This window comes from Gavia stellata, chromosome 12 (assembly GCF_030936135.1).
Source record: "Gavia stellata isolate bGavSte3 chromosome 12, bGavSte3.hap2, whole genome shotgun sequence".
Classification (NCBI taxonomy): domain Eukaryota; kingdom Metazoa; phylum Chordata; class Aves; order Gaviiformes; family Gaviidae; genus Gavia; species Gavia stellata.
In genome coordinates, this window is record NC_082605.1 from 16,730,873 (window position 1) to 16,753,960 (window position 23,088).

General features: G+C 44.6%; 1 protein-coding gene across 2 annotated transcripts; it reads left to right on the plus strand.

Annotated features, from left to right (window-relative positions):
* The first annotated feature begins 2,239 nt into the window (after window positions 1-2,239).
* On the plus strand, window positions 2,240-12,919 carry CEP15 (centrosomal protein 15). Of its 2 annotated transcripts, none has more exons than XM_059823549.1 (5): window positions 2,240-2,269; window positions 3,910-3,991; window positions 4,727-4,850; window positions 9,615-9,689; window positions 12,437-12,919. In XM_059823549.1, exons 2-5 carry the CDS (start codon window positions 3,939-3,941, stop codon window positions 12,578-12,580), a joined length of 396 nt encoding a protein of 131 aa, XP_059679532.1. In that variant the 5' UTR covers window positions 2,240-2,269; window positions 3,910-3,938; the 3' UTR covers window positions 12,581-12,919. The 2 variants fall into 2 exon arrangements, with proteins under 2 accessions (XP_059679532.1, XP_059679533.1); XM_059823550.1 differs by lacking the exon at window positions 2,240-2,269 and adding an exon at window positions 2,635-2,776.
* Window positions 12,920-23,088: the final 10,169 nt, after the last annotated feature.

Here is a 23,088-nt window from a genome sequence, read left to right on the forward strand (position 1 = left end):
GAGTACACAATCTCATGCGTAACACTCCTACTGCAGACTGCGACCAAGCAACAGAGAGACTACACTGGTGTTACAGTGTACACTCGGTCATATGAGCACAAGTGGACAGTAAATAGTTTTTCAAATTTTTATACCAGTGATCAAACGGTAAATTCACACAAAGATAGAAGTATTTAATGGAGACACACGCATACAAAAACTTTTAAATATTTTTTTTCTGTAAGATGCACAGTATAACTAGAAACTGGGGGGGAGACAGACAACATCATAACAATCTATAAAGCATGCTACAATTAGATGCCTGTGCATTAAGATATGCAACAGAATGCCCTTCCCCATGTAAGTGATCCCTACCTATAAAGCCCTGTTTCTGCAATGAGCCTCACTGACTTCATTGTGGGCGCTTCACAGATACAAGGATCCACCTATTCAAGCCAGCCTGCTATTGGAAATTTCTGGCTGTTATCAGCAGTGTTCTTTTTTTCAAAAAGAAGTTTAAAGCTTATATTCTTGACAAGTTGGGAACTGATCTAGGTTAGGTTGCTCTTCTAATGAAAAAATAACACTAATACTGAAAAACTAAATGCAGGGTTTATAGCTCATTAGCTATGAACTTACAGGGTGTTTCATCCACTGTCACATAAAGCAGTCATTAAGAAATTACGGTTTCCCTCCTGTCTCTGTTTCTGCAACGCTGAACAATTGATAGTATCTGTAGCTTAACTAAAATGCTCTTTGCATTCTCTCCACAAATGGCATATATAATGGCTTATGTAAACTGAAGTTCAATTTGTCTCTATTCTTTCTGAAATTCATTAAATACTACAAAAAAGAAAGATCACTGCCATTACAGAGAACTGGTGTAGCTCAAAGCAGAATATGCAAAACACTTAGGCTTTCTGTTAAATTTAGTGAGACCGCAACCATTAGCTTTTCACACCATTAGAAATGAAGACAGGCTTCTATTTCTCCATATCATTTATTGGAAAGTCTTGTCTTTAAATCACAATGGTAAAAAAAAAGATTTTAAGTACTATTTATCCTTACTGCTGCAATAAGCAGGGGTAAGTTGACAAGTACATTAAAGAATTTCCACTTAATTATATGTCATAAAGTGAATTAATGCGAGTTTGTTGCAGAAATAGAAAATCAGATAATGGAAAAAATGGAAAAGATAAAGAGCTGAAGAATTACAAGAAAAAACTTCCGATCAGCAGTAAGAAAGGCTCGTGATGAGGCATCTTAAAGCACTAGAAAGGCAACAGGGAAGACAAGCTCTTCAAGAGCACCTTTTAGAAATCACCTGCAGCTGCAAACGTGCATAAATCTATCAGGCAACAATGAAGAAAATTCAGAAAAATGAACTTCCAGCTGTATTTGGCTTAGAATTATTTGGTTTGTTTTCTGCAAAGAACAAAACATTCACCAAAAAAGTAGACTGATTGTGCCTTTTTTTTGGAGTACGTTTTGATAAAAATTTTAATATAAAGGACTGAGTCAGCCTCAGTAACTCTTCAGCATTGAGGCCTGGAAGAAATTCTGCTCTCCAACATACAGAGGGCAAGATCACACCACAGGGTTTGGAAATGCATGTGGAGAATCTGGTAGGCATTCACAGCACGCTTCCCGTGCCAAAAACGTAAGTTGGCACAATGCCGTGCCTTGTGTAGGGAAGTAACAACTGGCTTCAAATGTAAGTCTACCTCACTAGAGAACGTGACGGCGTTGGGACGAGCGGGCTCTGGAAGGCGCGAGAACAGGCAACGCTAACCCTCAGCAACAACCCAACGCCACTCGGAATGGGTTCACTCTTCCCCGCTGTATTTGGGCTGCAAAGCCCAAAAAGTGTGCCCAAACTATTGCCAAATCTCGCGTGCGTGTGCGCAGGGGAGAGGGATGGTTCAAGCGATGAATTTCACCGCGGACAGTGCCTCACACGCTCCCCGACCCCGCTTCCCGCCGCAGCCCCCGGCGGGGCGGCCCCTCAACAGTAACGGTCACTGCACGAGACCGTCCCCCAGCCACGACGCGCCCGCCGGCAATGATTGGGTCCTGCGTCCTCTCCCTCCTCCAATCCCAGTGGCGAAGGCGGATCCCGACAGCTCCTGATTCCGCCTACCGGGGCGCGGCGGGGCCAATCAGCGCCTAAGGCTAGCCTCCACCTTTCCGGCCGTCTCCATGGCAGCGGGGAGGGGGGGAGAGAAGGTTACGGTGTCATGGAGACCATGGTGGGTGGTTGCTTTCCTTTTCGAAGCCGGCGAGGCTGAAGGTAAACTAGGTCTGCGTATTTATTTATTTTTCTTTCCTGCCTTCTCCTCCCTCAATCCTACAGAATGGTACATTCCGACGGGCTCGTATATCCTTCCCCCCCCCCCCCTTCCCAATGGTAGGGCTAAGGGCGGCGCCTGCGTGCCCCTTCGCGCGCGCGCCGCCGGTCGTGTGCGCCCCCCTCCCTGTGGCCGCCCTCCTCCCGCCTTTTCAAGGGCTGCCGGCCTGAGGGGGGAGCGCCCCTCCCTCCTGCTGCCCCTCGGCCCGAGGTGCTTCCTAAGGGCTTCTGGCGAGCCGGGGGGTGAGCGCGGGGCTGCCGGCGGGGACCTGGCTTGCCTGCAGCGGCCCAGGCCAGCTTGCCTCACGCCTGCTTGCCTCACGCCTTGGCAGCCGCCCAGCGAAGCTGCGTGTGAAGCGATTGCCCCGCGGTGCAGCGGGCGGAGGGTGCTCGCACTGGGTGCTTGTTGATGGCTGCTGTTTGTACGCTAGGCTCCCCTAAAGAACAGAGGTGCGTGCGGTTGCGCTCCCCGTGCTGTAGCTTCTCCCGTTGCCAGTGAAGGCGTTGCCCGATGAGCAGAGATCTCCCCTGGTCTCGCAAACAGCGTGAAGTTCCATGGCTGAGGCAGAGAGCACAGAGGGGATGTGCTCCTTATTAAACGAAGGGGAGGCATTAGCAATAGGCTAGTTGCATGGAATTGTTTTTTCAGAGTGTGATGAAACATGCATCCACAGAAAATGGGCTCTGCTGAAGTTAGAGGGCACATGTAAATAACTTGCTTCAAAGTTATGTGTGAGTCTCTTGACAGGAGGCCTTGATGCTCTCGTATCTTGATGAGATCTTTAGTTCTCCCACTCTTCAACATTGAGAACGCATGATAGGTTCTTTAATTTTACTTAGAGGCAACTGCATCACATTGAGGTGGAAGAATACTAGACTGCAAAACACTTTCGGCCCTCTGTAAAGTGCTGTAGGATCTTTGATTTGCATACAGTGGACAGTTGATTTCCTTCACATCTCAGATAAATCAGTAAGATGTAAATTTAAGCTGTGTATTCCATCATGTACTGTGTTACAGTGCTGAAGAGCTGAGCTCAAGAAGTTTTCACTTAATTTTCCAAGCACTCAAAAGTTAAACTGGTTTAGCAGCTTTCATCCCTGTACTTAAACATAGATTCCTATGAACAGGGCACTGGATCTATGAGAAGTAGTTATAACCAATATTTACAAGTATAACTTTGTTCAGAGTAATGTGACAAAAGCCAGAAATCACTAAGGTAAACAGTAATGCACAAATTATGCAAGCACATAGTTTGTGTGTGTGGCTGTAAGCATCTGAACCTTGAGAAAACTTAATGCTAAATCTGAAACTTGAAAGTCAAATTTTAGTTCTCATAAAATATTAGAATACAGTGAGATTTTCCTGAAACATACTGTGCACATTAGTAGTGTGCATGTATTCAAAGTATAATGTAACAATGTCTTGTGGTGAATATTAAAATTTATAAGCAAGGTTTGTGTAGATAGCTGATACATAAATATAATGCGTGAAACTTTTCAACGTTGAATTGTTTAATACTGAAAAGTGTATGTTCATGTATGTCTTTGGAAGATTTTAATTTCACTTGGTTTTCCTTTAATAGAGTGACAAAACTGGGGCAAACAACTGAAAATGTCATCCTATCTGGCTCAGGAGGTTCACCTTGCTAGAAGACATGAGGAGATGTAAGTAATTGTTCAGTGCTGCGGTCTGCCTCGCAGCAGTTTCTGTTGTGGTCTTGTAAGACCTCCCTCACTGCACATGACCATCCTGTGAACAGTGAATCCAGCTCTATACAGAGCACAGTTGTATTTCAACGAGCGGCTGGTGTTCCAGGAGGTGGCACTCTTCCTTCATGAACTATTGGAATTAGCATCCTTGCTTGCCGTTAAGGGTATTTAGGTTGATGAGGTTTTTGACTTCCAATGGTGGTACTGGTTTAAGATCTCCATTATTAACCTCCTGTCACCATTAAATTCCTGTTTGGGGAAGGTAATTGGATTCTCTCACTCTACGCCTCAATTATACAATTACTTCTTTGTTGCCCTGTAAACTCAGATTGTGCAGCAAATACAGTAATGATTCAGAAAAATCTGCTTTTCTTGTTAACAGCTAGTACTTGCCAATGAGCAAGAGTAGTACTGATCAAGTCACCTCCAACCCACCCTGTCTTTCCTGAGCCGGCAGATTCAGTGCTTCTAAGCACCTTAGCATGTGAGGACTGCTGGTTGCAACATTATAGCTTCATACAAGCACAGCAGGTGGTGTCTGCCTGTACCTTTTCCCTCCCCCAGCACACCCACCCTACAGCCGGCTTAATTAGCCCCATAGTTTTGCGAAAACTGGGTAAGGTAAAAAGGTTATTTTCTAGCTCCTGAGCAAAATGTTCTACCCACTTAGCAAAATGTTTTCCTTTGTAGACTGTCTCAGAGATCAGAGCTGCTACAGCAGATGGAGACTTATCTAGGAGACAAAAAGACTAAAAAGACATGGCAAACTAAAGCAGCTGATGCAGCTCATAAAAGGAATGCAGCACTTTTAAATGTAAGTTTCTGCAACTACCGGGAACCGCATTGAAATGTCATGGTTATGTAGCTTAGAGAATTTAAAAAAAAAAAAAGTGTTTGCTCTATAGTTATCATTTGAATTCTCCTATATACAGTTCCCTTTTCTGGAACTTGACCAAAAGTATTAAATGACAAGTCTTTATTATCTGATGGCATCACTACCTATTTCCCATGCCCTTCTTATATGAGCCTCGTGGTGGCAGCTGCTACTATCTTTTTCTTTTTTTTTTTTTAAGTACATGTAGAGATGCAACACATGCTATTACATGTCTGCCTAAGAGAACTCAAGAGTCTGACAATACTCGCAGCACCTCCACACTTTGATTCAAGATACAAGGATATGTTTGGAAATAGGGGCTGACCAGCCTATAATGCTTTTAGTCCAGGGTAGGAACCATTATCCCACTATGGTTATGTGAAGTTGTGGAAGAAGGTCTCAGTTTAATGTTTTTCTTTAAAGAGGTGTAGAGTGACTTCGAGAATCTTAATTGCAAGTCTGTAAAAGCAGTGTTTGGTGTTTCTGCTCTTCCTAGTGGTGATACTGTTAATAATGTTAATAGCTGTTCTACATACCTGTTGTCATATTTAGGTAAGATTTGCGTTTCCTAGGTAAATTCAGCAGACGTTTGAGAATGGGCAATTAAAAAGATCTAGGTTTGCTGGCAGGGACTGCAATGTTAAAACCTCTTCTGGAACCCCTAGCTTAGGTATCTGGGTTTGGAGAGATTGCACTTGACCACTGACATGAGCACGCATTTGAAAAATGTTTGTCTGTTGTTCAGGAAACAGCAGAAAACCATACCTCATGCATTTTCTTTAAACTCTTACTTACTAAGGGTCCATATTGCATATATTGTGTTTATTGAAACAGTAAGTTTTACTCTAGAAAATTACAAGATTAATTTGTGTCACCGAAAATTTTTTGTTTCTTCATGCAGAGCCTGGTTAAGATGTAAAATGTTCACATTTTGGGTGGGTGTGATTCTGTTGCAGGCCCTCTTTGTATTTAAATGGAAGCTATATTTAGGGAGTGGCAGACAAGGCAGAACAGTTAATCTGGGGTGCCTTCTTAACTATTCTGTGACAAGGAATATTTTTCAACTTGGACTCTGGTAAACTGGTGCGTTCTTGGCTGGGGCAATCAAACCCCTCTGTTGTAGGTGTAGATAAGTGTGGGAGGCTGGGGAGAAGTGGATGGTTTGTTAATTTTTTCCATAGTTCATGCTCCATTGATTTAGTAATTTCAGCCATTGTGACCCCCATTTTCCATATGCATTTTATAATAGATTTTTATTTCATAAATAGAGTTTTTTATAAATTATTTGTATTTTATAAATGCATTCTCAGTTAACATATACAGGCGAACATAATAAATGCAGGGTGTATTTCTGTATGCTGAAAGCTTGTTGTATTGGAAATGTTAACAATAGCTCAGACATATACAGAGTGTAAATATTTTTGCAGTTAAACAGATATTTGCCATCTTCTGTCACATCCTCAAAATTGTTCCTTTCAAGTGTCAAAAATGTTGGTGTTTGTATGGAAAAAAAGCAAAAACATATGTATCAAAACAAATTCTGTTGCAGGATAAAGTAGCATAAATCAGTTTAAATCTATTAATTTTATACTAGTTTTAACAGGCATGCACTCCTGCAGATGCTTGCTGATAACAGAAGAAAACAGGAAAAAAAAAATTATGCAGAATAATATATGAGAAGCTTGAAAACAAGACTGATTAATGTGCCAGCTTCAGAATATTGTTCCTGATACCAGGCACTGTACATTTCACAGTTACCATGTGGAGAGTTGTTGATTTGGCCTACTCAAAAATACATGGACATGATGAAGTGTTATTTTTTTATTTGCATTTCTGGTTTTCTGCATGTAAGCAAAATCAGTTGTTTTCAGTATGTGATCATAGCAAAAGACATTTTTCTTTCTCTGTGCTAGTTGATATTTATGCACAGGAAAGCATTTCAAAATTAATTTATTTACTCATCAGTAGGAAGCAAGGAACTAAACATTTTTTTTAATTGAAATTTTAACATTATAAGCACTTATTCAGCATTTTAACATAATTATCAGAGTATTTTCCTTGATGTCTTTATAGGGAGACTGCAGATTAAGGAAGTATGTATCATTTGATACTTATATAATGTTGTCATAATAAAAGCAGAAATTAACACCAGTATTTATAATCTGATTTATGACATTTGTTTGTCAGTAATATTTCTTATGTTTAGAAATATGTATTACTGTGCAACAGCTTATAACATGAAATGGGAAATAAAGAATATGCTGTATAGTAGTTAGTATTGGGAAGGTAATTGAGACCAAATTTGCTTTCCTTCACAGGCATGTAATTCTAGAATTATTTAAGTGGGATTCTGCCAGACTGATATCAATATAAGTGACAGATGAATTTGGTCCCCTAAAAGCGATGCATGTGTCATGCATTCCATTTTACCTCTGGGGAAGGGTCTTGAATTGTTTTTGTTCAGTCCTTGTGGTTTTAGGGGAAGTGTTGTAAGATGCTCTCTTTTTTCGGTACTGTGACATATTAGATTTACTGGTTTTTCCAAAGATGTTTACACTGCTGACGTATTTATTTTTATATTGAGGATGGGTATTTCTTTTTATACAGCTGGTAAGCTTTGTAGGAGACACACAAGAAGTGCCATCTAATCTTTCAGTAGTTCCAGTTATTTTCTAAAGCATACTACACCTTCCAGCAAAAATTTCTTTCACTGTCTGTCATTAAATCAGTATTCTGAATGACAATAGACTGCACAACATACAAACTGGAGTGAGCAACGAAAAGACACATCCAATATCTAGGCTATGCCAAAATGACCTTCTCTACTAAACATATATGCACAACTGCCGTCTCCTTTCTTGCCTGAAAGACTCTCATTTCCTATCACCGTAAACATTGCAGTGACTTAGCTGAGTATATAAAAAAATAATAATCTTGACTAATATTATTCCTTCCTGTGAAAATTCCTACAGGAATTTGGAAGAAGGAATTGGAAGGGAGGAAAATCCTATGGAAGAATATGAAATTAATATTACGGATTGATCCTTCTTTTCAGTAGGGTGATAACTTCTCCAGACTTAGTCAGAGCCATACTGATAATGAACTTCATTTGGTGCTATTTGTGGTGTATCTGCTCTAAGTACATGCAATGGAGAAATTCCTTCTTAGGTTAGTTAAGTCTGTATTATCCTCTGTTATTTTGACATTGTGACTTCAAATGGCTTCCATCTTTGCCCATATTCCCCCCTTAGGTTTATTCCCTGTTAGTCTTTTCTCACCTGGAAAGGGGCAGCCACTTGCTACTTCCCAGGATTTGGATAAATCTGAGATTTAGTTTGCTCCTTCTCAGACATCCTTTAGCTTCCTACAAGGATATGCACTTTGCTGTAGAAAAGGGAGAACAGTTTTGCTTGGATTTGGTTTGTACTTAAGTACAGAAGAATACAGTCATGCTGTAAAAGGAATTAATGAAATAGAATAAGATGAACACTGTAAACTGAATGAACTGGGTGTATCTGTATCACTAAGTTGAACTTCAGCTAACAGTAAGGCTGGTTTTTGCTTTTATTAACCATACTCTACTGAATTTGAATCGTATTTTTCAAACTAAACTTGAGTCAAGCACTGTTTACTTATTGATGTATTCAGACTGGCTATTATTCAATACGAGTAATCATGTTTGGTCTCTCTTGTGGATATGCCTCTCCAGAATCTCACTCTTCTTTTCAGCGGCAGTGGTGGTGAATATTTGGGAAGTCCCTTTGGGGAATTTCCTCTCTCATTTAGTTTTTCTGTTGTACTCTTCACACCCGCTCTCTGCTCCCAACTCTGCCATCTGCTATACTTTCTTTCCCCCTCCACTCTGTTCAGCTTTGGCTTCTTCACACCCCACTCCCACGTCCCTTTCTGTCTCTCTTCATCTGCCCACCACTCAATCTCTTCAATGTTTGGGTATGGAACTAAGCCCACAAGAATGGGTCAGAACTTTAAAGGGGGAGGGCAGTTAGTTTGGGGGGATGTTTTGATTTGTCTGTTGCTGTTGGGTTTTGGTTGTTTCTTTTTTAAAAAATTTATTTAGGCCTTTGTGAATCCAGCACACATCCACTGGATGAGCAGAAACCCAAATACTGATTTTTTGTAAGAAAGCTGTGTGAGGTGCATTGTCATCCAAGTTTGTCTGGTGAACAGCTTGCTGCAGCTCTACATTTTTGTGCACATGTTATGCATGCATATTAGCAAGTCATCTTTGTCTTGAGGAGTAAAGATCTTGCACATAATTTGCCTAGTTACTTTACAGTTACAGTAGCTAGAATACATACTTCAGCCTTCATGCAGCACCAAGAAAACCATTCTGTCATGTCCCCCCCATTTTTGTATGTTTTAGAGAACAGAATTTAACTTTAATTTACCCTAGTGTCCAGAAAGAATAATGGTGTTTTACAGCAACAGTCTTATGTGGTAATGAAATTTATTCTTGTATCAAAAAGGTACAGCAAACATATTTAGAAACTGTAGGATGTTAGTTTTACTAGTACAAGTTGGATTTCAGAATGACTGAACAGAAAGATTTGAACTTCAGTGTTGTTATTTGAATGCTGTTTAGCTGTAATGAGTTCATTTAATTAAATGTCTTTATGTGAGTGTGCATTTTCCTTTTAATACTCCCAGTATTTTTTCTTAAAATGTACTTTGCCTGTGTTTTAGGATATAGAAGCAGCAGAAAAAAAGCTGCAAGAAAGAGTGTATTTACTTCCACATCCTGATACTGTTAAGTTGGAAGTAAGTCCTAGAACTCTGTCTTTTCATTTGCTGTTTACCAAATATTTTGCTTTTTTTTCCCCCGAAGCGTGTTCTTAAAGTGAAAATAATTGATTTTAAAATCCAGTGACTGGTATAGCCAAAGGCCTGTGTTCTGTGTAGCAAGCTGAACCTAAATTCTGGGGCAAGGTCCCTAGATTCTGGAGCATTCTGGTGGAAATATTTAGCAGCTTTCAGATCTATGCAAACTTTTATTTAAAAATTAAGTCAAATATAAAAATTAATATTATTAATATCAGAAGATAACTGTGTTGGTTATGTCAGAGCTATTTACTTTGTTTTATATGGTCATCCCATTTTCAGTTTGCCACAGATTGTCATCTTCACATTTTAGGGTCAACAGTTTATCAGCATGAACAGAGAAATTTTCACTTCTCAGAGTTATTTGATGGTTGTATGGCAGCTTACGAAAAGTACTCCTATAGTAGGAACACTCGATTTTTACTTTTCAACCTGTAGTCCCTAAAACATTATTTAAAGGTAAAGATTTTGAACAGCAAGTTACTCGGAGAACTAAGTACTAACCCGATGCAACGTAATGTGTTCAGTTCCCTAGTCTCAAGACTGTTTTATCGGTATTACGCAGTGATGAATGAATGATGAGGACAGAAACAGTCCTGGGAAGAGGAATTGGAGCACAGCTCTTCCTGATGCAAACTAAACTTCGTAACCACAAGACCACTGAGTCAGATTCCCACTTGTGTTTCTTGCACCAGTGGTTTGTGGGTTCTTCATTGTATGGTGGCTTAGTTTCCACAGGCATAGTAGCACGGAGTGTCCCATGCTAGTTTGTGTGCTAGGGCACTGTCAAAGGAGGGAAAAGGTGTAGATTTTAGTACTGTCAGCCTGTGAAGAGAGGTGTATTGTACATTAGTTTCACACCTGCTGGGCAAGTGTTGTAATGCTTAGGCTATTACTTAAATGAGAGGCATAGCAATACCTTGTTCTAGTTACTGTTGAAAGTTTTTGTCTTGTCATTGTATTTTGTACATAGCCTACTCCTATCACTGTGACAGGATGCACACTGAGTATGCCCATTCAGTGATTTATTCTTTTTTTAGGGACTTCAGGCAAAAGGGTATGTTTTTTTCCTGGATAGCTGGACATCTTGAATGATGCTAAGAAAGATGCCAAGCCACTAATATTGAACCTATTTTGACTGTGTTCAGAAGTAGTTTTAGACTCCTCAAGGATTTTCAAGGCACCTCTAGAGTTGTTTGGATCAGTTTTGGACTGCTTCTTCCTATGTCCTGTGTTAGGTGTTAAGCTGCTTGCGGCATGTAAACCGAAGTCTGCACAAATTGGAGAATGCACAGCAATTGCTTATGGCTGCAGAGATGTCTACACTCTGCAGCAGTGGCTGAATTTTAGAGAGAACAGAGTTACTATTTGAAGGAGAAGATCCTATTTCAGCCTTTTTTATACTTCCAGAGAAGAGTGCTATAAATAGTGGAAAAAGAAAACTTTCTTTCATGGTACAAAATTCTTGTGCGTGCTTTGTTCCAAAACACTTCTGAGCATATTTCACTCAGCCATATATGTGTCTGTATTAATATACTTTGAAAGTTATGGCTATAATGGATCCCCAGCTTGCTAAGTTGGAGTAGTTTTGTGTGACAGCACATATGCTTGTCAAAAAAGATTTCTTTGAGTAAATCTGTTGAAGAAAATATTTTTGTAAATCTGCAAGAGCCACAGTTACATCTGAGTTACATGTAAGGATCAAAATGATTAGCCAGGAATCTAATACTCTGCAGGGAGATGTTCAGTTTTGCGGTACGCTTCTTCTACATTACATACTTAAACAAGTAAAGAAAAAAAGGCTCAATACATATGTGCCATAAATGTTTTCTACTACAGAATTACTTTTTTTCTGAATGGACATCGATGTCTAAAAATACTGAACACTTACATTGGTGGATGGGTTAAAGTGTTGGCTTAATACTGCTCTTTGATCATAGTATTTTGTGGGGGAAAAAAAGTATGCATGGCACTTAAAATTTTCTTCAAAATCCTACAAACAACAAAGTTATCCTTAGGACACCAACACAGAAACGATGAATGGTATGTCCATTCCACAGATAAAACAGAAGTTAAATTTATTACTCAGAGGCACAGGGTAATGCAGAGAAAGGGTTAGATAATCCATAGTGGTTTTCCTAGACCACAGGATAAGTATACAGCTTTTTTTTTTTTCCATTTGTGATCCAAATATTGGAGCCAATACTTCATCAGTAATTTATCACAGCTAAAATTTTACTCCAATATTTCAAACTACATTACTGCAAACCTTTCTAGAATAACCAATTTACATAGCACTTTTTCTTTATAACTTTAAACAATTTTTCCCACTTCAAAATTAAATTCCACTAACATACATAATTAAATATAAAAGCTGCTCTTGGAAAAGTTTATTATCATGAAAAATATTTTATTAAAGGTACTGTGAGGGTCTAAACCAATCTGTTGCTTACCACAAGAGGGCACATTCAGTCACTTCACAGTTCATGCTGCAGAAAGAAATCTTTCCAGGCTGGTACTTTGTATCGTACAAGAGGTTTGAAATTTCATGTGTAAGTACATTGTTCTTTTCTGAATTGCTTCACTCATAAAGCAAGATTTAATAATGCATTGCATATCTTTATTGTTTTTAAACAGGCTGACACAGATTTTGAAATTAAGTTTATTTTTTCTTATATCTTTCTCAGACTCTCTATTGGGCATCAATAAAAGAATCTCTTCCCAAGTGGGAAGAGTTTCTTTTAGGAAGAGCAGAAGTTCCTATTGGTTTTAAGAAAATGAAAACTACGAACCAGAACATAAGCTACCCAGAAGAAGATTCACAAAAATAAACACTCTAGTTTCATTTTGTTTTGTAATTTATGGCTTAAGCAGCGAGATCATCCAGACCAGGCAACAGAATGTCATGCCATTAAATTGTAATGTAAATAATTTAAATGAAAACGAAGTATATTGGATAATTTGCTTCCACTGTTGCATTGTGTTCAAGTCTTGATTTTTATTCTGTAGTAGAGAAGCAATCCTCAAAGGGGCTTTTAGGATCAAAAGTAAGAAACACTGGTGTACAGAAACCCACCAAGGCAATTGCTTTTTCAGTATGAGAAGAGTTTTAGGTTATTTTTAATCCTCTGTTTCTACATATAAGTGTGATAAGTAAAGACAGATACATGCATTATCTTTCTTCACTGCAGTCATCTGTGCCCTATGCCTCTCTGGGGATGAGGGAGAAAGGAGGAATTTACCGTTAACAGGAAAGGCAGGCTGTTTGCATCGGACAGAGTAGCCTTGGTTTAGCACCAGGAATCTGTAAAAACCTTCCTGAGAGCAGCTGTAGAAGGAACACCTTGAATTTCACATCTTGCTTTCCCTGATTTTTGTCATTGCCACTTTCATTGCTTCTGCACCTCTCTCCAGTAATCACTGCTGCTTTTCCCAACCTCCTCCTGCCTACTTTGTATTTCCTGTTTAATGGGTAGGTAGAGACAAGAAAAAGTAAACGAATCTCTAGGGCTTTTTGCTACTTCTAGGCTGCTCTTAATGCTATTTTCTTTACGTTGACATAATCTACAAGTGAGAACTTTTGCTTAGGCATGAAAAGTTTGAAAGAAGCAAACTGAAAGGTATCTGTCAGTGGCTGTCCAAGAACCAAGCATACATAGAAGTTGAGATAATATTTTAATTTTCAGCCATTGAACAGCTCCTCAGCTTCCTTCTACAGAGGTGCAGTATCAGTGAGTTTTGATTGTACACTGGGTTAACTCAGTATGAAATTTTCACTGCTCTAGTGCAGTGCTTTTTAAAGTATCAGTTCAGTGGAAGATCCTTCCAGGTGTGTGACTTGGCCTGCAGAAATTTCATCCTTCCTAAGCAAAGGAAGCCTAGAAAAAAAGTATTTTTTTTTAAATTAAGAACCTGGACTTGAGTCAATATATTGTTAAAATTTAATCTCATATACAACAACATACTTCCACCTCCAACCTGGAAGTAGGAGAAAAAAAATTTACCTCTGCCAGTATTTGAGGATATAAAAATGTAATTGTTACAAATTTTGCTAGGCTGCAGTGAACTGATCTATGCATCTCCATGCCACACAGATAATTTTTTTTTTTTTATAGTAGGGTTGTTTTAATTACTTTCATTGAAACTGAGGTACTTTTTAGCAACATATCTCATAAATGTCCTGACTGCTTTGGATCTATGCACTAAAAAGCTTGTGTTCTTTTAGTTAATTAAACATAGTTAAGTTATTCACTGATTAGCTGTTGGTGGGGAGTTTATGATCCAGTCAGAACTAGAGAACTAACTGCTAGCTGAAAACTATAGGAAGTCTGGGTAGTCTGCAGATGCTGTTCTCCGGGAAATTAGGCACTCAGTTTTGTCTGAATTTAAATTAGCTGAAGAATCACTGACACAATAAAATCAAAACTTCAGCTGTGATATAAAATTGTTGTATGTTTTCAACGGGAATATTAAGAGTTCATTTAAAACTTTTTCTATTGAAGTGTCCATTAAACTGATAAGTTTTTACAGAAACTGCCATCTTAGAAATATCCTGTTGAGTGGGTGTTGGTGTTTGTAACAATAACGTTGTTTTCATAATATGTGATGGCAGATTAGCACGCTTCTCTGCGGTGTTGTTAACAGTTGTAATTAAGGAATAAACAGTAAAGGGTGTCAGTCCGATGACAATTTCATCTATAGTGTCACAATACAAAATGTCACAAAATATTAGAACTGTTATATAACTACAAAAATATCAAATTAGACTTTCATCTTACAGGCAGAGAGCTTAAAAAAAAACCTGGCATAGAGACCATTGCAATTTTATACCTACTCAGTATTCTGTCACAAAGACAACTTGGTAATATTTTCTTCTGTAAGATCACAATGTGGTTCTCAGTCTGATTTAGCGGGAATGTGTATGGATCTTAGAATTGTAGAGCTTACATTTAAAAAGCAAATAATTGGGACCAGTTGAGCAGACAAGAAGGGAAAAGCTATTACACATGATGCCCAGAACGAAGGGACGAGTGAGCAGTTAGTTGCTAACAAAGAATAGGATTCATTCTGTCTTTGCATCCAAAGGGAAATCACTTAAACCGAAAATCTGGGCCCCTAAGTACTTTATATGTGTGAATAATCTGGGTCTTTATCTCTTTGGACTCCGCCTAAACACCGGGACACAATGCAGATGCTCACTATCTCCTTGCCCCTTTTGATTTCCCATGGAAGGAAAGCGAAGTGTGTGCACTATGAGGGCACGGCAGCTGGATGGGTGAGGATTTGGGAAAACCCTGGGTGCTGTGAAAGGCACCTGCAGGCAGCATCAGCGTAGTTTCTGTGTCGCAGTGAACTGCTCGGATACTGTGATTCTGATTATTCTGTTGTTGTTATTGGGCAAAGAGATTAAGATTAAAATTAAATTATCTTCTTTCTGAAGAAGGAAATTACTTTTTTTTTTTTTCTGCAGCATAGCTTTAGAAGCAATAGGGCAGCTAGCGCATGGAAAATTATATAGGAACATGTCCAGAAAAGGAAAAAAGCAGGAATGTGTATAGGTAGCTGCTCTCAGAGACAAAAGCCTTCTTGTTGGCCTGTGGGCTGATATAAATAAACGCAATTGCATATGACTGTGAAGCAGCACAGCAGTAGGGGCAGGGAGGCACACAGCAGGGCCATCAAGGTAGAGGAGTGAGCATTTCCTCATGTGGCACGGACTTCGGGGCAAGCGGTGGCAGGGAACACAATTACGTGGTATCTCCTGTTGGATTTGTTGAGTGCACAGTTTTTACTGTGGCTGAGCTAGCTTGTAACTTGCCTTTCTATAGATACAAATTTGAGAAAGCAAATGTTAGTTAAACTTAAGTGTGCTTAAAAAAAAAATTGCTTTTAAATCCCCAAAACTGATTGATACCAATAGGGTTTAATATCGGCTTTAAATGAGATCTTGAATGGGTATTCTTCACCAAGTCAAAGCTTTTACTTCAAATATATTGATTCTATGTAGTTATCCCCCATCTCATCCTAAGCTTTTATATATATAAAAATACAATATATATATATCATATATATCTTACATTATATGTATCTTAAGTAATTTCCTAGCCATCTTGGGTAAATGCTTTTTTTTCCCCCTCAGAACATAACCTGCTACTCTGCATTCTGGACTTGCTGCTTGCCCTTTTGTGCTAAAATACATGTATATGTGAGCTGCAATGGTCCAAAGAGCCTGTCGCTTCTTGTGCTTTTCTGGTGGGTGGGGGAAAGCAATTGAGAGAACAGCAGTAAGGAAAACCAGCGGTTTTGCCTGTTTGTAAGTTAATCTTTGTGTATCTTACAAGAAGAAATAATTAATCATCCTTTTTTTAGGCTTATGCACAGATGAGTAACCACAGTACTAACCCAGGAGCACAGCCTGTTCACCCATCTTGTCACCTCTACCATCACATTCCCAGGCTTCCTACTTTCTCAGTTATTCTGGCTGTGGGGGCAGTAGCAGAAGGCATGTGAGTTTCCCTAGGATAAGAAATTTCTTACTCCGCAGGATCTTTCTCAAGCCTCTTAATTTCATTTGAGCGTACATGTGAAATAATAAGAGGGTTTAAACGCGTGATGTTTGACACTTACTGTGGTATCCTCTTGATTGTATTTATTCAGGGTCATGTTTTCGTAGAAGTTGGGAGCTAGATTTTAGGCTGAGCTTATAGTTCTTCCTTCCTGTCTTTTTTCAGTCACAAAGAGCAGGTCAGGGATGTAGATGCTCAGTTTGAGCTTGTTGGTACTGAAAAATAGGAAAACCGAATTTGAAATGGAATGTACTTCTAGCGGTTACATCTGAAAGAAAACATTATTTGCTCCATAATGGTAATTTTCATAATATTTTAATAGCTGTGTTCAGATACAACTTGACCTTAAATATCACCCCAAATGCAAGCTGTTTTAACATATTTGTAATGCTAAGGTCTTCATTACTGTAATATTCTGTTTGCTCAAGGATTATAATCCATGGATATAGAGCGTTACAGTTGAAATAAAGCTTTGATCCTGTAGTCACTGCCTCTTGGATTTCAGTGTTATATTTATTGCATGTACGAGTTGGATGTAAATTGGTGCCTGCTGCAGCCAAGTGTGTGGACGGTGAGTACGCCAGTGATAAATACTTTGCTTAGGTACGGTGTTTGTTTTCCTCTGACACTGATCTGAAATATTAATCTGCTGAGTGAAGATTAGAATCTCAGAAGTTTACTGCTGAAAAATCCAAATGTAATGAATCCCAGATCGATTAGTTGCACTCTTCCTACTGTTTCGCAATAACTGTGTGCTAAATTACTTCAGATACGTGATTACTAGCAAGATATGGATAGAGATACTTAAACCCTTGCAAAGGAAACAGGTGGGAAAAAAAAACCCGGTTCTTTAGTGCATCCTCCTGCTGTGTGAAGCTCTTTGTCTTTGCCGTAAATAGGGTGATTTAATTTGGGAATTTGCTACTCCTTTTCAACACAGCTGAAACAGCTCTTGAAAATGCCCTAAATTGTACTCGCTGCGTGTGTAGTCTTCCAGTTGTATCTTTTTCATTTGGGTTACTTTGCATATGTTTGTTTTTAACGCGTACAGATAGGAAGTATGCTCGCTTCTTCCCATAAGTTTTATCACTAGGGATGATGATCTTAAAAATAAATGTGTGGTGTTCTTTCTCCTTACTCTCAGTCGTATCACCTACCAGAAAGCCCTAATAGGCATCAAAATAGTGTGAGACGGTATTTACATCACACGTTTGAAACAGATTCAAGCAGAGCCAGCTGCTGTAAGATTATTTTACAAATATATTGCAAATTAATAAAAGGAAAAAATTGCCGTCCTTTGAGTAAATTACAGTCTCCTTGCCTAATGACATAGCCTGGAGCCGCAGTAAATTGGTACCTGCCTCACAGCGGCGTTGGGAAACGTCATGTTGGTTTCCAGACTTGCATTTCTTTACCCATTTAGTTGGTATGCGTTCCCAATAGCTTCAATCACGCTGCTCTCTAACTGTTGCGCAATAAAAGGTTCCGGAGGGTAATTTGCTGAAGGGAACCGCATGCCTGCAGCTGCGTTAAGCGCGGTTTAACCTGCGCGCTTCCCCGGCAGCGGGCCGCGGCCGCGCTCGCCTCCGCGCCGGGGCTCGGCGGACCTGCCCGCGGGGCAGGGCTGCTCCAGGCGGAGGAGAGCCCAAGCCGGCGGCTGTGTGGAAGGGAGTAAAGGGGGGGGGGAAGGAAAGGGCATTTCTCTGTCGTTTCCCAGTGTGAAATGGGGTCGCTCGGGGCGCGGGGAAGGTCTGAGTGGGAGGACAGACAGACAGACAGACAGACAGACGGGCGGCGGCCGGGCGTCTCGGGGGCTGCGCGTCCTCGGGAGCGGTGCGCTGAGGACGGGGACGAGAAGCAGGTTGTGTGTGTCCGCTCTCGCTTCACGGCGCCGAGAGTCCCAGGGCAGCTCGGGGCAGCGGGTTTGATTCCTTGGAAGCGTTCGTAATAATAGCCGTAACGGCGGAAAACGTGTCCGTAAATCCATAGGGGAAAGGTTTGTGTATGTGAAGGAAACTGTCGCATCCCCCCGTCACCTGTGAAGGGTGTTTAGAGTGAGCTTAAACAACTGCAGCCGCTTTACACTACTTCTCGGACGTTTCGTTTTATTAAGTTTCCGGGTACACTTGGCTTTTTCCTCTATAATCAGCTTTCTTTTGCTGGATTCATTCAGCGACGCGATAATCCAATGTTGGTAATATCTCAATTCATTAACATAATGAATCAGAAGGAAGAGGCTGATTATAAATCAGAAAGCTTCTATTTATGTGAAATATCTTGGCAACTGGCAGCAGCGAGGGAGACAGTAGAAGGAGTATCAGACAGTTAGCGGGACGCGGGGAACGCCATGGCAGGAGGGCCCCGGCGCTCTCGGTGCCCTGCAAAGGGCAGCCGTGCCCACCGCGGCGCTGATGTGGGGGAGTGTTATTCGCCTCCTGCGGCCTCGGTCTTCCAGGTGGTTCAAAGCGCCCAGCCCCGCTGCGTTCGGGCGAGGGCTTTGCTCCCGGCCGGCGTCTGCGGAGCAGCGCGGTGGGCTGGGGCTGCCGCCACACCCCCCCCCGCCCCGTGCCGCCGGGGCAGCGCCGTCCCTACCGCTGCTGCGGGCCCGTTTGTTTGTATCGCCCGCGGGCTGGGGCGGCCCGGAGGGGGCCGGGGGTGCTCCGCGAGGCTCCGCGAGGAGCCGGGAGAGGCGAAGCCGCAGCGCTGCGGGTCCGGCGAGGTGCCCGGTCCCCGCCCCACCGGCTGGAGGTACTCCTGCCCGCGGCCCAGATCACTGTTAAAGTTACTCATCAGCCTGCGTCTTCTGCAAACGCAGAAGACAGCAAAGATGCAGTATTCGTAGTCAAGTTTTGTGTTGTTTCGGATTTACAAACTCTCGGACCAGACCCTTTTTCTGCGCTCCGTGTTTGACAGCGTTTTGTCCCCATCCCCGCTGGGGACAACAAGGCTTTCCCACAACTAAACACGCTCGTACCGGAGCCACTTTAAAACAGATTTTTACGGATTTTAAGAACCCCGGTAACTTTCAGCACCCGCACTGAAGGGCTTTTCGTGCTCCCTCAGCCGAGGGGCGGGACGGAGCAGAGGGGACCGGCAGCTCTCGGTGCCCGGCAGCTCCCGGTGCCCGGCCCGGGGCTCCCAGCAGGCTCAGCCACCCGGCCTGGCCGCAGCCTCAGCACCTGATGGAGAGGCAACCCGCCCCAAAATGGAGAGCGCAGAGGTCCAAATCCCCTCCCCCCTTTTTTTCTTAATTGAGGGCACGTGTTGGGCTCACCTTTCTGTGATTCAATCAATTAAGATTGAATTGAGCAAGAGATAAATTACATATTTACGAATAACACAAGCCTGGGGCTTTGGCCCAGGCAGGGTTAGTGGTGAGAACGGCCTAGGAGTGGGGTTAAAAGGTGGGGAAGGGTCGCCTGGAGAGGCCGGGAGGACGGTAGAGGCGAGCTGGTAAGAGCTTTTTCCCTTCTTTACATGTTTTTTCCCGAGGACCCGTGGTGATGGTGTCGGGCGCTGGTCAGCACAGCGCTGTGCCTGCGGGAGGGCAGGACCCGCAACAGCGGGGCTGCCCTGGGGAGCGGCAGGGCTGGTGGCTCGGGAGGAGGTGGGGAGGGTGGCAGCAAGAGGCGGGGTAGGAGGGCGAATGGTTTGGGGCGAAGCTGGCCATGGTGTGAGGTCTGCCCGGAGGAGCCCTCGGGAGGGGAAGGGTGCGGGGTGACCGTGTCACCACGGAGTCGTGGCCTCCCCCCCAGCCCGAGGGGTGGGTACCCGTCGCCGTGGCATGCCGCTCGCCCCCTCTGCCTGCACAGCTCCCGGCCTACCTGCCCCCTCGCTGTCCCGTCCGCATGCGGCTGTTCCTGGGGTCAGACGCGGCCGGGGTAGCCGGTAGCCCTCGCCGCGGCCGCTGTCGGTGCTGGCCGAAGGGCGATGCCCGCGCCGGGACCCGTCGTGCCGCCGTCGCCTCGGCTGCGGGGGCAGCTGCCTCCGGCCCCTTCCTCTCTCTTCGCGGAGCTCGGGCGCGGGTCGCAGCGCAGCCTTGTCTCTCTAGGGGGTATCCGGGCCCCAAATCTGAAGGGGTAGAGGGGGCCTGAGGAGAGAGGGAAGGAAGGAAAGAGGCGTTAGGGAGTGGGCACGGGCCGCGGCGTCGGGGGCTGGGGAAGGGCCACAGGGGCTCGGCGGTGGAAGGAGCGGGAGCCCGATGACAGCAATGCCCTCACCCCAACCCTGGGCGGCGGCGGGGAGCCCCTCCGTGGGGGGGACCCTCGTGGGCGACACGCGGGGGCAGGCTGGCACGCTCGAGGCCCGGCGTGCTCGCTTAAAAATAATGCAAATGGTCTCGTAACACGGCTTAAAGCGGGAGAAGGACACGTCCTGCGGGCACCCGGGCGTCGGCGGGGACCCGGCGGGCTGGGAAAAGCATGTGTCAATTTAGCCGTAGTGTTGACTTAAGCGAAAGTGCTAAGCCATTCCTAAACCTAAGTCAATACAGACTTAAGCCAAAATTGTTATTAACGAGCTCTAATCTGATTTAAGAGCCTCCGAGCAAGCCGTGTCTACACGAGCGGGGAGGAGGCGCGTTGCCTTGCGCTGCGCTCCGCCGTGCCCGGTCCCCGGGGGGGGTCGCAGCGGGAGGGGTCGGCGCAGGTGGGCGAGGGGAACCCCGGGGGGGGCAAGGCGGGGTTCAGGGCGGTGCTGCCTCCTGGGGAGAGCCAGGCCGCTGTGGTTTGGGCTGGCCGGTGCTCTACCTCTGCGGGATAACGTCTTAGAACTGTACCCGGCTCGGCTGGTGTGGGGTCCCCTTTCCCGGGGGGGCGGTGTGGGGTGAGGCCAGGCTGTGCAAACGCCCCCGGGCCGGGGTGGCAGCGGTTTGCCTGCGCTGGCTGCAGCGGGGCGCCGGGGCTGCCGGGCCCCGATGGCTGTGCCCGGCCCGGGGGCGGTGCCGAGGCCCGGCAGCTCCGCTCGATCGGGAGAGGGACGTGCCAGTGCGGAGTTGGTTGGTTTTTTTTTTTTGCCCGCCCCAATGGGGCAGTTGAGCCCTCCACTCCACCCCCCAGTGGGGGCCTTTCTTTTCTTCCCCACCAGCTTTGAGCAGCCCTGTTTCAGATTGGCCTTTTTATGTTTGATATAAAGAATAGTTGTTGGCCAATTCCATCTTTTCATCGCTGCTCTCCAGGCCCGGGTCCAAGCGGCTTGTCAGATGCTCATTAACTCCCCCTTTGGCTCTTTCCAGTGTGTCTCCTAAGCTCATTGTGCCAAGAACTAGCGCTTCTTTCTCTTTACACGGCTCCCTTTCTCTGCTCCATCAGGGAGACAAATTACTTTCCAAAAGGGATCGCCAGGGACGGTTTAATGAGAATTTCTCTAGGGCTGGCCGTGGAAATCAATGTAGTTAACATTCGGTGCACTTAATTGGACTTTTCTCTTCTGCCTCCTTCAAAAAAACTCTGAAGCTATCCTGTTAATCTCTCATTTGTAATCAATTGTGTTGACTAAACAAAAGTCTAGGTCGTCCTTTCTTCCTGTCCCAGACAATCCTTTGTTGCCTCTAAATGCCTCATTCTTGAGTGCTCCTGGTCGTGTAGATGGGTCCGATTGTTGACAGTTCATTATTGCGCTTTTGTCCATTTAATCTCCCTCGCTGTGTTTTGCATGTGCATGCCTTAATGAGCTCCGTTGGCAATTAACATGTTTCTAGCAGCAAACTGGTTGCTCAGACGTTTGGAGAGCGGAGTGCAGGGAAAAGGGCAACGCAGCTGCCTTTGGGTTGTTCGCTGCCCGGTGCCCGGCGGGACGCACCTGGGTGCCGCCCGGTCCCGGGGAGGCGGCGGGCCGAGGGGGGAAGCCCGGCGGCGCTGGCACGTCGCTCTCTGCGCGGAGGCACCTCTAACCCTCCCCCCGAGGCACCGGCACCGCTCAATCTGTTGTGTGCGCGGCTGCGGCGCCGGGAGAGGGGTTTTTGTGCGGGTTTTGTGTTATTATTGAGGCTTGCTGGCAAGAGTGCCGAAGTGTGAGCAGTCGTGGACAGCAGAAACATCTTGTGAGGGAGAAGATAATTGGAGTCTCTGGCGTGTGTGTGTCTGACAGAGCCGCCCCTCCCCCGCGATCTGCGGCTTGTGTGTGCCGGGATCCGGGTGCGATCCCGGGGGGGCCGGGGCCGGCCGGCGGCGAGCGCGCTGCGGTGGCCGCTTCCCAGTGCGTCCGGGGTCGGGGGGAAGCCGGAGCGACACCCGGCCCGGGGTGGGCTGCCCGCCGCCCCCCGGGAGGGGCGAGCTGACCAAACCCGGCCGGCGCGGCCCCTGAGGGTGCCCCGGGAATGCCGCTCCCCCTCTCACAGGCGGCTCTGTAAACAACGTCGCTTTTTATAAAAATGCGAAAAGAACGCGCTTCCTCAATTTTCTTCCCGGGAGCAGGCTTCGCGCTGCTCTCGCCCGTCAGGAGGGCTGGGGAAGCTGCCTGCGGGGCCCGCAGCCGCGCCTGGCTCCCGCCTTCGGCACCCGGCTGGCAGCCCAGACCTCTTCCCAGCGCCCGAGGTGCGGAGGAAGCGCCGCTTCCCCCGGACCCGGCAGCGGGACCGGCTCCGCAGCCGCGCCGGACACGCCGCTCGCCTCCGCGCCCCGCTCCCCTCCTCTGGGACCTCGTCCTGCCGTGGCCTCCCCCCGCACAATGTCCTCACGGAGACGGGGGTCCCTTGCCGCTGCCCCCCGGCCCGTGGGCTCTCCCGCCCCGTCTGTGGCGGCGGCGGCGGGGAGCCGGGCTCGGCTGGCGGTTTG